The 12,482-nt window shown below is 51.3% G+C and overlaps 1 protein-coding gene and 1 long non-coding RNA gene across 4 annotated transcripts in view; one reads left to right on the forward strand and one right to left on the reverse strand.

Moving 5' to 3' along the window:
- The window catches only part of LOC112819244 (protein FAM156A/FAM156B-like), a 30,558-nt gene extending 21,912 nt beyond the window's left edge, over nt 1-8,646 (forward strand). For all 3 annotated transcript variants that reach the window (XM_073890469.1, XM_025866236.2, XM_025866237.2), the window contains exon 2: nt 7,203-8,646. In XM_073890469.1, the coding sequence (XP_073746570.1) occupies nt 7,324-7,965 (642 nt within the window). In that variant the 5' untranslated portion in view covers nt 7,203-7,323 and the 3' untranslated portion in view covers nt 7,966-8,646. The remainder of the gene's footprint in view (nt 1-7,202) is intronic.
- A 1,279-nt stretch (nt 8,647-9,925) lies between these two features.
- LOC112819245 (uncharacterized) lies at nt 9,926-11,196 on the reverse strand. Its single transcript, XR_003206788.2, has 3 exons — nt 11,110-11,196; nt 10,573-10,661; nt 9,926-10,477 (listed from the first exon to the last, which is right to left on the reverse strand). It is a non-coding gene; the product is annotated as an uncharacterized lncRNA (long non-coding RNA).
- Between the last annotated feature and the right edge of the window lie 1,286 nt (nt 11,197-12,482).

Here is a 12,482-nt window from a genome sequence, read left to right on the forward strand (position 1 = left end):
ACTGACGCATGGTATTCAGGTGGTGCTGAGGACGTGTTTCTTCAATGACGGAAGGACCCTGACCCAAGGTGTCGTTATGACTTCATCATAAAGGGTAGCTAGTGTACCAGCTGTTTCTGGATTACAAGTGGAGGAAACAGGACATCTCTGTGCTCAAGATTCTCTTTGGGAGGAGGAGGAAGCTTGCATCTTTTGTACCATCTCTGATTGCAGATACTTAAAAAAAAAAAAAAACGAGGCTATAAAGATATTTTAATTGTGTGGGACATTCTGTCGCCCCATCAGCCGCAGTTCTGGTCTCGCAGTGGAACTTGGATCGAGATCTTGGGAGCACCAGTCAGCTCAGAGAACGTTTTCCAAGCACCAAGTGGCCGGTGCACATAGCAGGTGCCCACAGTGATCTGTCCAGCAGGTGGACTGTTGCGTGAATTCGGGCTGCTAACTAAGGGTGTGATGCTATGGCTAGAGCACAAATGCCCTTTGGGACGGGGACATGGGCACCCAGGTGGAGGGTGTGCCGGTCCGGGTGAGTGCTGTCAGCCTCCCAAGGAGGCGCTCCTCCTCACTATCCTTCCAGCGCTTTGCCCAAACCTGCCTCTTCTCTGAATGGTTGCATGGTCTTCTCCGTGTCCCTCCTCTGCCTACCTTACAGCCTGATACAGGCTGTCACTCAGCATCTGTGATCCGTGGGTGTCCTTCGTGGTCCAGCTGACTGAGTAGAAGCTTACTCACCCAGCCGGATCCAGGGCCCGTCACCCTCTGCTGTCCCCGCTTTCTGTGAGGCTCTCACTCCCTGCCCCGCCCTCAGTTGCTCCAACCTCCCGACAGGATCTGCACTGTGTCCAGCAGCCTCTGCTTCAGACACTTCTTCCCGAGTGTTCCCCCTTGCCTGGAAAGTCCTGACGCCAGATATCTGCCTCTCAGACTCCTCTCCCTGTTCACGTCGTTGGTGAAAGGGCACCTCCTCGAGAAGCCTGAACTCACTCCCTTGGGGTTACTTTTCTAGGCTAGGCTTTGGGGCTTACAGATAATCCAGAGAGGCATTGCCACCGAGGGTGCATACCTCTGGAGTCAGGACGCACCTGGGCTGCAGTTCTGTCTCTTACTGGAGGTGAGCTTTTGTGATGTCACTTACCCTCCCCGCACAGGCATTTTCTCCTTTGGGACAAGAAAACAGGGATTCTGCAGGGTTGATACACCAAACGAGATGTTTAGAAAGGGCCTCACATTCTCCTTTATTCCATTTGGTAGATAGTTGTGAATGTCCACTGGGGTTGAGGCCCTGATGGGTGAACAAGTCAAAGTGCCCGGCCTCTGTCAGCTCCTGGGCTGGTTAGTGAGTGAGACAAATAGTCCGCCTCTGAGAGCTGGGTGGGGTTGGGGCTGGGCTAGGGGAAATGCAGGGTGCTGTGGATGTCCAGCGGAAGGTCCGCTGTCCAGGGTGAAGGAAAGAGGGCAAAGAAGGCTTGCTGGTAGAAACGCCGCCTGAGTCTCCAGGGGTGAGTAAGGGGCGAAGGGCTTCCTCAGAGCCGTTACATTCCCAAACCTTGCATGCGGGACAGATGTGGCATCCCGTTCCAGTCCCTCCTGCCTGACTGAGGGATGGGGGTGTGAGCCCGTGCTTTACGGCGAGAAAGGAAGAGACTGTTTGCTGGAAGGCTTCTGGGAAACTTCCTCGTTCATAGGAAAGATACAGGACTCGAAAGTCTCTTTCTGCCCTGGACATTGCCGTATCTGGCTGTTGGTCCTGGAACATCTGTTCCAGAAAAGGCCAGATCAGAGCTAGAAAGAACCTACGTCCCTGATGGCATCACTGGATCCCCGAGTGTGTCCCCGCCTGCGCCCACCCTTCCTTCTGATTTCGTTTGTGTGATTGTGAGTTACCTTTGTGCCCAGACCTGTTTGCGGAGGCGTCTCCTCCTTACTCACAGCACAAAGCTGACTTCCTGATCTGGTGAGCATCGGTGGGGTCTGGTTCTCTGTTGTTTTGTGGGAGACATGCCGTCTAATGGCTAAGGACACAAGCTCTGATCCTAGACACCCTTCCTTCCAACCCAGTTCTGCCACTTGCTGTCATGTCCTCTGGAGAAATTGACTTGGCCCTGTGTGCCTCACTCTCCTCGCCTGTGAAATGGGTTTACTGTTCTTCCTAATGACATCACCAAACAGAGAGGGTTGCGTTTCTGAGGGTGTAATGAGGTAATGCAAGGATGGTTCCCAGAATTGTGCCTGGCACGTTCCCTGTCTTTGCAGCCACTGAGGCTGCCCCGGGGTAGGTTGCAGGTCACGCTTCACACTGATGAGCCACAGCCAAGACCACGAAGACAGCATCCGACGTGTCCGCTCGGCCCCAGAGACTCTCTTGCTGTGCCACTCTCTTCTCATCCTTTGCATCACGCACGGATGACCCTCACCAGAAGGCTGGCTTTCCCGCTGTGGGTCTCCCACCTGGGAGAAACACAAATACACATCATCTTCCATCTTGTGCCTGAATGCCGGTCACTCCCGTTCTGTCCTCGGACAGCTAGGGGCTGCTTCTGGTGCGGGGGGCTGGGGGGGGGGGGCAGGGCAGGTAACAGAGCATGTGACAGTCCGTAACTGCCACATGGCATCGGAAGCTCTCTGTGTCCTGGTGCCTGCCTGTATCTCCAGACTCCTCTCCCTGCACCCCAGCATTCGGTTGACACTCTTGCTGGATTCCAGGGCAGACCCGCCATTCAGTCTCTCTCCTTCAGCCTCAGATTCCTCCTGGTGAAAGGGCAGTCACTCTGCCTCCCCGAGGTTTGTTGGGAGACCTGCAGGAGACGATAGATGTGAAACACGGAGCTGACATTACCTGGCCCGTGGGAGGCACTGAGTGAGAGGCGGCATCATCTGTCCCCATTCTTGAATCCACAGCAGCTGGCCTGCAAATGGCATGATCTCCTTCTCTCTGGTGCGGCTGCTCATGTCCCATTGTGTACACGTGCCACGCTTCCTTTATCCACTCCTCTGTTGACTGACAGTTGGGTGGTTTCCATTATCCTGCATCCGGGGATGAAAGCTGCAGTAAATACGGGAGTGCAGACAGCTCTTTGAGATGCCGATTTCAGTTCTTTTGGACATAGACCCAGGGGTGGGATTGCTGGGTCATATGGTAGGTTTTTTGGTTTTTAGTTTTTGTTGTTTTGGAGGGGGGCACTCCGATATGAGCAAGAACCTATGACAGTTTTAGCTTTACCTTTCTGAGGAACCTCCGTAGTGCTTTCCATTGTGGCTGCGCCAGGTTGCGTCCCACCGACAGGGCATGAGGGTTCCCGTGTTCCACATGCCCAGCGACACTTGGGATCTGCTGTGTTTGGTAGTTGCTCTGACGAGAAGCTTCCTCACGTGTGCGGCCCGACAGCTCATTGTGATGTTGACTGGCCTTTCCCTGATGATTAGGGATGTGGAGCCACTTTCCGTATGCCTTTTGGCCATTTGTATGGCTTCTTTGGAGAAATGTCTATTCAAATCCTTTGCCCATTTTTACATTGGTTTGTTTGTGTTCTTGCTATTGAGTTGGGAAAGTTTGTTATACGTAGTGAAAATCAACTCCTTGTCAGATACGTGGTTTGCAAATGTTTTTGCCCATTTTGCAGATTGCCTTTGCGCCTTGTTGGTGGTTTCCTTTTCTGTGCTGAAGCTCTTAAGTCTGATGTAGTCGCACTTGTCTATTTTTGCTTTTCTTGCCTGTGCCGTGGGTGTTGATTCCACAAGATCATTGCCAAGACCAATGTCATGCAGCTTTACTCTACGTTTTCTTTCAGGAGTTTCACAGTATCGGGTCTTATATTGAATCTTCAGTCCCCTTTGGGTTGATTGTCGTGTGTGGTGTAACAGAGGGTCCAGTGTCATCCTTCTGCACGTGGGCATCCGGTTTTCCCAGCGCCATTTGTCAAAGAGAGTGTCCTCTCCCCGCTGGGTATTATTGGCATCCTCGTCAAGATCAGTTGACTGTACATGCCTTGGGTTTATTTCTGGGTTCTATTCTGTTCCATTGGTCTGTGTCTGTCTTTCCGCCAGTACCATACTGATCTCCTTACTGTAGCCTTGGACTGTGTTTTGAAATGAAGGACTTTGGTACCTCCAACTGTGTTCTTCCTCAAGGTGGCCTTGGCCGTTCTGGGTCTTGTGTTGTTCCAGATGCATTTTAGGATTGTTTCTCTGTTACTGAGAGATGCCGTTGGGATTTTGATAGGCATAGTATTGAGTCTTTCATTTTTCTTTTTAATGAGATGACGTTGCTTAATCAGTTATATGCTAAATCTGAGGATTGCCTTAGTTGGTTTTCAGTTACTGAACCACCCTTGCTTTCCTGGACTAACCCACTTGATCATGGTGTGTTTTCTCTGAATGGATTGCTGGATTCCACTGCTGGTATTTTGGTGGGGAATTTTGTGCTTGTGCTAAGAAAGAACATTGGTCAGTGGTTTTCTTTTCTTACTATCAGTGAAATGCTAGCCTCCTAAATCACTTGCAAGTGTTTCCTCCACGTAGTTTTCTGGAGGAAATTGTGTAGAATATCTGCGTCTGTCTGTTTCTCCTGTCGATATTTGGTAGAATTCACTGGCGATACCGTCTGGGATTGTTGTCGAGGTGCTTTTTTTTTTAAGATTTATTTATTTATTTATTTGACAGCGAGAGAGAGGGAACACAAGCAGGGGGAGTGGGAGAGGGAGAAGCAGGCCTCCCGCTGAGCAGGGAGCCCAATGCGGGGCTTGATCCCAGGACCCTGGGATCATGACCCGAGCTGAAGGCAGACGCTTAATGACTGAGCCACCCAGGCTCCACTGTCGTCGAGGTTTTAAACAACTGAGTCAGTTTCTGTAAACGATACTGAACTGTGCATGTTATCTCGCCTTGGGTAAGTTTTGATGGTTTATGGGTTTCGGGTAATCCATCTGTTCCCTAGCTGTTGCATTTATATATGTTGATTTGAACGTAATACTGCCGCCTAGTTTCTTTCATATTTGCTGGGTCTCTAGCAAAATCTCCTCTTTCATCCCTGCTATTGGTAACTTATTTCTTCTCTCTCTCTTTTCTCTCTCTTTTTCTCCACTTTTCTTGAGATGTAAGTGACACAGGCAGCGTAGAAGGGAAACAGCATAATACTTGGACTTACATATATCATGAAAGGATTACCGCAATAAGCTTAGTTGACATCCACCATCTCCTATAGATCGAAAACGAAGAAAAGGAAAACAGTATTTTCATTGTGAAGAGAACTCTTGGGATTTACTCTCAAACAACTTTCATTTATACCACACGGCAGTGTTAACTAGTCATCATGTTGTACGTTACACCCCCGATACTTATTTATCTTATAACTGGAAGTTATCCTCCAATTGTTTTCTCCCTCCCTAAATCGCCACCTCTGATAACCACAAATCTGATTATCTTTTCCACACCCTGAGCCGAAACCAAGAGTCAGACGCTCAACCAACTGCACCACCCAGGCGCCCCATGATTTCTTTATTCTCCACATCCCAGCGAGCATTTTTATCTCTTGTCTTCTTGATGCTAGCCATTCTAACAGGTGTGGGGTGATACCTCATTGTGGTTTTGATTCGCATTTCTCTGATGTTTAGTGGTTTGGAGCCGCTTTTCTTGTCCCTGTTGGCCATTTGTACGTCTCCTTTAGAAAACTCTCTATCCACAGCCTTTACCCGTCTTTAAATTGGATCATTAGCCCTTTTGCCATGGAGTTGTATGAGTTCTTTCTATATTTTGGATATGAACCCCTTGACAGATAACACGGTTTGCACATATTTTTTCCCATCCTATAAGTTGTCTTGTCACCTCGTTGGTGGTTTCTTTGGTGGAAACAGCAGCAGCTGTTTAGTTACATGTAACCCCACTTGTTTCTTTTTGATTTTGTTGCCTGTGCTTCGGGGGTCATATCCAGGAATTCGTGGCCAAGACCCGTGTCAAGGAGCTTTTCTGTTATGTAGCCTTCCAGCAGTTTTATGGTTTCCGGTCTTACGTTGCAGTCTTTAATCGATTTCAAGTACATTTTTGTGTGTATAAGCCAGGAGTCCAGCTTTCTTCTTTGACGTGTGACTATCCCATTCTCCCAGCACCATTTATTGAAGAGACTGTCTTTTCTCTGCTGCGTATTCTTGATCCCTATGTCAAATATTGGTTGACGGTATATGCAGGCGGTCATTTCTGGGCTCTCGATGCTGTCCCATTGGTCTGTGTGTCGGTTTTTATGCCAGTACCACACTGTTCTGATTTCCCTGGCTTTGTCGTATGGCTAGAAAGCATGAAGTGGGATGTATCTTGCTCTGCTCTTCTCTCTGTTTTTCTTCTTTTCCTTCCTCAGTCTTGTGAGAGGTGTATCAATTTTATGGATCATTTCAAAGAAGCAACTTTTTTTTTAAAGATTTTATTTATTTATTTGACAGAGAGAGAGAGAGCGAGAGAGAGCGCACAGGTAGGCAGAGAGGCAGGCAGAGGAAGAGGGAGAAGCAGGCTCCCCGCTGAGCAGGGAGCCCGACGTGGGGCTTGATCCCAGGACTCTGGGATCATGACCTGAGCCAAAGGCAGCCGCTTAACCGACTGAGCCACCCAGGTGGCCCTCAAAGAAGCAACTTTTGATTTGAGTTCCTCTAATGTGTCTTGTTAGAAATATCATTGATTTCTGTTCTTTTGCGTTGGTAAATTCTTATTTATTCTTACGGGGGAATTTTCAAATGATGTCCATAGGCTTGAATATCCTTTTTAAGTAGATGAAAGCCAGTGAAACTTGAAAAGAATGTGTCCCTCCCGGGGAGCATGGTGAAATGCTTAGATTTTAGCAAATGTCTCCTTTTCGAAAGTACATGAACACCTAGGAGGAGGGCACAAGCCAGTCACACATGGATTGTTCTTAAAGTGATGCTTGAGAACAGTTACAACACGTCTGCAGGAATTACCGTGGTTGACTGCAGGACGTCGTTTTGCATGGCGGGTCACGTGGGTGGACGCGATATTAGGCTCTCACTTCTGAGACCCTGGTTATATGCCATCAGTGTTCTGAGCTCTTGGAACTGTATTATCTCACTGAGAGCACAGAACAGTCCTCGCGACTAGGGCTCACTGTCGTCCCCATCTCACAGATAGGAGACAGAGGCACGGAAAGCTGAAGTCAGAGGAACAATAACGGGTTTTCTTTCTTCTTTTATCACCATGTGTTGCAGTCTGGGTTCTTCCGGCCGTGCCCGTCCCTCCGCTACCTTCCAGCTCTTTGAGAACCTTCATCTTCACCATCCTGTCTAGACCCAAGGGCCAGGCGGAGCTGTGAGCAGCGACGACGCCTCCATGGATCCAGTTCAGAAACGTAACTCAACACTGATTCCCGAATCTTCCCCGATGAGCTCTGAAGAGACCTCCCGGGAAGTCACAGCAGCCTCCCCTCCGTCCTTCTCAGAACTGCTAATGATGGGCCTCGGTGACCTCAAAACCGGTCCGGGCACCAGATGCCCTGCCCCTCTGCCAGAGGGGCTGCTCCAGCAGCGGTACAGGGATGAGAAAACCCTCCAAGAGAGGCGGTGGGAAAGGGCAGCGTCCCCTCAGAGGAAGAGAACACTTCTGGGGCCTGTGAGACGGCGACACCTCGATCACGTGGCACCTTACCGGGTCGAGAGGAAGGCCAGGATCCCTTCCTCGGGGGATAGGGATCCGAACAGATTCCGATGTGAATGTCGATACTGCCAGAGCCATAGGCCCAGCGTCTCCGGGATGCCTGCAGAGAGGAAAGGGGCCCCGCATCCTTCCTCCTGGGACACGCTGGTGCAGGGCCTCAGTGGCTTGACCCTCAGCCTGGGGACCAGCCGGTCCGGCCTTCTGCCCGAAGGGGTGCTCCAACAGCAGGAGAGAGAGGAGAAGCTCCAACTGGAGATGCAGCAGGAAAGCAAAAGAATGTTCCAGAGGCTCCTGAAGCAGTGGTTGAAAGAAAACTGAGGCTCTTGTCCTCACGTGACAGAGATCTGAACGGATTCAGACGTGGAGGCTGGTGTGGCCAGATCCTGAGCGTTGGTTCCTTTTGGGGACCGAACAGTAAGCGGTCAGAGAAGTCAGAGAAGGAGCAAAAGCAGCGTGAGGACTGGACACTCGGTCCGTGTGAGCGTGGAGCCAGTCCCTTTCCTGCCTGGAATTTCTGGGTCACCGTGGGGCTTTCTGTGGTTCACTGCGTACCAGAGGTCCTTAACTTCCGTGTTTCGGCTCCCGTGATGCATGTTGTCACTTTCCCACCCCGGATGTCTGTCTCTCCTCCCTGCCTTGTCGTCAGTAAGATATAGGGTTTCTCTGTAGCATGAATGCCCTGGTGATGGCCATGTGCTTTCGTGCCGTGTCACTGACCGCCTCCCAGAAGCAGCACTAGGTCTGCTGGGATGCCCGTGCGCTCAACTGAGCCCCACTTCCGAGAATCTGACGCTAAATCGAGCATCTGACGGAAAGGGACGTGGAACTGGAACGTGGGGGTTCACCACGGTGTTCTCTGTGTAAGCCATTATGAATACGCTGAGCTAAATGTAGGTCAACGTTTCCCTGCTTCGTGACATTGATGGTACTCCCCTTGGCGGAATTTCTGATGGGTTGCCTCGTCATGCGTACCAAATAAATCTGCGTATGAAAGGAAAATAGCTTTTGAGTTCTGGTTTCTTGATCCCTGTCGCTTTGTTCTTTGTTAGGTCTGAGATGACGACATTTAAATCCTAGAGCAGCAGATCACGGTTTATCAGGCGGAGCTGTAAACTGTGCGGGTTTGGGGCAGGGGACGGGGAGGGCACCAGGGAGCAGCATCACGTCACCGTCTGCGGCCCTGCAGCAGGACCGGCCTTCACATGATCCAGGAGCCAAGGGGAGGAGAGTCTTCCTGCCCACAGAGAGTTGGAAGCAGAGTCCGCTGCACACGGTAGGAGCTCCCGCGGGATGGTGCCGGTTCCCCTGGCCTCAGGATCTTCAGGGGCCATTCCTCGTTCGTTGCCTGGTGGCCCTGGGTTGGTGCATGGGAACGGCAGTTGCATGCCTCCTGCGGGACCACCAGAGCATCGTTGAATAATTGGAGAGTCGTTTTGGGATTTAGGCACGTGCCTTTTCATTTCAGGATTCATTGAATGAACCGGTCACCCCCCCCCACCTGGCGCCTTCCCCCCTCCCCACACACAAACACAGGATCCAATGCTGTGTACCCACGAAATGCCCATGCGATTCCTCTAAACTGACAATAAATTCTGCTTTCTGTCAGGCTCTATTTTTAGGTAGTCCCCAGGGCTGTGTTGCTGCCAAGATGTACGAGTCTCCCGCAGAGGGAAGTGGCTTGAGCACAGGTATGTTTGTTATGTTCTCAACTTGTGATCTCATCTGAGAGCTTAGGAGCTCACCTGACCCTGCCAGGCTTGTCTCCCACTTGAAGGAGAGGGTCAATAAAGCAGGACTTTTCTTTTTTCATTTTAGATTATTTATTTATTTATTTATTTATTTGAGAGAGAAAGAACATGGGCAGGGGGAGGGGCAGAGGGAGAGGGAGAAGCAGACTCCCCGCCAAGCAGGGAGCCCAACGTGGGGCTTGAACCCAGGACCCCGAGATCATGACCTGAGCCGAAGGCAGACGCTTAACGGACCGAGCCACCCAGGCGCCCTAAAGCAGGACTTTTCTTTCTTGAAACTCTGAGGCCTCAATTCAGACTGGTCATTCGGGGTGTGGGGAGCAGGAGTAACATGGCATTTCAGTCTCTTGATTGTGTACTAGCTGTCAGACCCTATGCTGCATATTTGCAAATATCAGCTTATGGAATCCGCTCCCAGAGACCCTTCGTGGAGCAAGACCTCAGTCTCAATGGGTAGGTGGGGAAGCGGAGCACAGAGAGGTTAGGTGACTTGCTGAGTGTCGCGCACGTGGGCACCGGATCGGGGCGTGGCACACAGACCTAGGCGGGCTGCATTCAGAGCGGGCATCTCAACCAGCTCACCACCTGTAACCTCCACAAAGGCTGTGGGTGAAGTGCGGAGAACCGGTGACTTTGGTGGACGTTTCCCAGCTGGAAGCACCAAGTCTTAGGAGCTACCTCATTGAATCCTCTGCAGAATGCCCTGGGGCAGGGCCAGTCTTCCCCACCTGGCAGAGTCACAGAGACGGGAAGGAGGTGGCCTCACCTCTGCAGCCACGCCAACCACCATCAAATGCAGAGCCACTCGTGAAGGTTTCCTTGTCTCCCTTGCCTCCCCGACTCCGTGCTAGGCTGGCTGCCGGGGCGGGGCAGTTTGGAGTAATGGCGAGACGGTCCCGGGCCTCGGGACTTGAGCCTTCAATCAGGGAGAGCTGGGACACCCAGACGTGTGGCAGGGAGCCGTCACGGATCCCCTGTGCGGCTGCCTCGCCGGGAGACGAGAGGAGCGGGCAGGACCCGGGCAGGGCAGTGCAGACCGGGGGCTTGCTGAGGGCGCTCCTCACCACAGACTTACGGCCTACCTGGGGGCCCATGGAGAATGGCTGGGTGGGTGTACCCGAGGGACTCATTGGTGCCACCCCATCCCCCCCCTCGAAGGCATGGTCCCCTTGCCTACGTATGGAGCGCACGAGCATATCTGGGGCTCCCATCTGACACAGCATACGGTCCCAAGTTCCGGACTGGGGGGCCAGAATCCAGTGAGGTCTAGAGATGTTCCGCACGCCAGGTTCCAGACCAGAGACCCGGAGGCAGAGCCACCAGGAGGCAAGAAATCACAGGGAGAGAAGGGGGGCAAAATGGAATATGCTCAAAGAGAAAACTCTGAGTGGACCTATCGCAAGTAAAGACATTGAATTTGGGAATTAAAAACCTTCCCACAGAGGAAGGGCCTCATTGGTGAATTCTGGTAAACTGTGGGAAGAGACAGTAGCCGTCCTTCATAGACTCTTCCAGAATAGACAGGAGGAGGGAAGACTTCCTTACTCAGCCTATGAGGACAATATTACCGTGCTACCGAAGCCACACAGGACAACACAAGACATCTATAAACCAATATCTATTACGACTGTCCACCCGTAAACCCTCACCAAAACGGCACACCAGATCCAACACCATTCACAAGGGAGTATGCAACTAACCAAGTGAGACTTACCCCAGGGTTGCAATATTGCTTTAGCGTTCAAGATGCAATTAAGGTAAACACCATCATCATAGAGTGAGGACGGGAACCATGTAGTTGATCATCCCGATAGACAGAGAACAGACATTTGACAAAATTCAAGACCCATTCATGCTAAAAAAAAGGAAAAAAAAAAAAACGCTCAGCCGCCTAGGGCGAGAAGGGCACGTCCTCATTCCGATAAAGGGTATCTAGAAGAAAAATGAGTCTCATGTCACATCCCGTTGAGTAGTGCAGGAATGAATGCTTTCCTCCTGAGAGGCGGACCAAGGTGAGGATGCCGGGGCCCACCGTTTCCGTCCAGCACTGACTGAAGGGTCCGGCCGGTGCAATCATGCAAGACAAAGAATGAGGACATGGAGAAACCGGAAACGAAACCTATGCCCAAGCAAAGACTTGTACTCAGATGTTCACGGTGAAAAAGGGGAAACAGTCTAAAAGTCTCAACGGGTAAAAGGATAATCAAACTGGCAGTGGATGCCACTGGTCTACGAAGACGGATGACCTTGCGGTGTCTGCAGCAACACGGAGGAGCCTCCACGGTGTTATGTTACGTGCAAGAGCACGGACACACAAGTGCGCCTGAAGCATGAGTCCGTTTACGGGAAGTGCCCAGAAAGGGCAAACCTACAAGAGATAGAAATTCCCTTAGATGTTGCCTCGGCCTGGAGGTAGGAGTGGGACTTGAGTGCTGACGGATATGCAGGGTCCTTCTGGAGGGATGAAATGTTGTACAGCGGAATCCTGGTGAAGGCTGCGCAACTCCATAAATCTACTACAAGTCACTGCATTGCAGCCTTTAATTGGGTGAACTTCCTGGGAGATAAATCATAGGCTTTATTATTTTTTTTTGTAAGATTTTATTATTTGGAGAGAGGGGGAGAGGGCATGAGTGGGGAACAGGGGTGGAGGGAGAAACAGACCCCCCGCTATGCAAGGAGCCCAACGTGGGGCTCGATCCCAGGACCCCGGGATCATGACCTGAGCTGAAGGCAGATGCTTAACTGACTGAGCAACCCAGGCGCCCCAAATTACAGCCTTTAGAAAATGTAATGCAGATATCTAAGTAAGCCCTGGAGGAAGAGGTATGCCATTGACTTTATAACACTAAGAAACTGCCCCATCTCTCGTTCCATGTTCTCTGGGTCCTGCCCGCGGGACCCATCATCACCTGCCTCCTCCATGTGAGCTAGCAGCTCCCGCCAGCCCGAGCCCTGTGCACAACAGAACGAGCCCTGGGCACAACGGAACGGAGTGCTGGTGAGTGCAACGTCTGCGCGTGTCTGCGTGTCCGCGTGTCCTCGTGCGCGGGCAGCCACTGGGTGAACGGAGTGGTTGTCTCAGAA

This window comes from Callorhinus ursinus, unplaced genomic scaffold, assembly GCF_003265705.2.
Source record: "Callorhinus ursinus isolate GAN/ISIS: 27379988/994484 unplaced genomic scaffold, GSC_fseal_2.0 scaffold317, whole genome shotgun sequence".
NCBI lineage: Eukaryota > Metazoa > Chordata > Mammalia > Carnivora > Otariidae > Callorhinus > Callorhinus ursinus.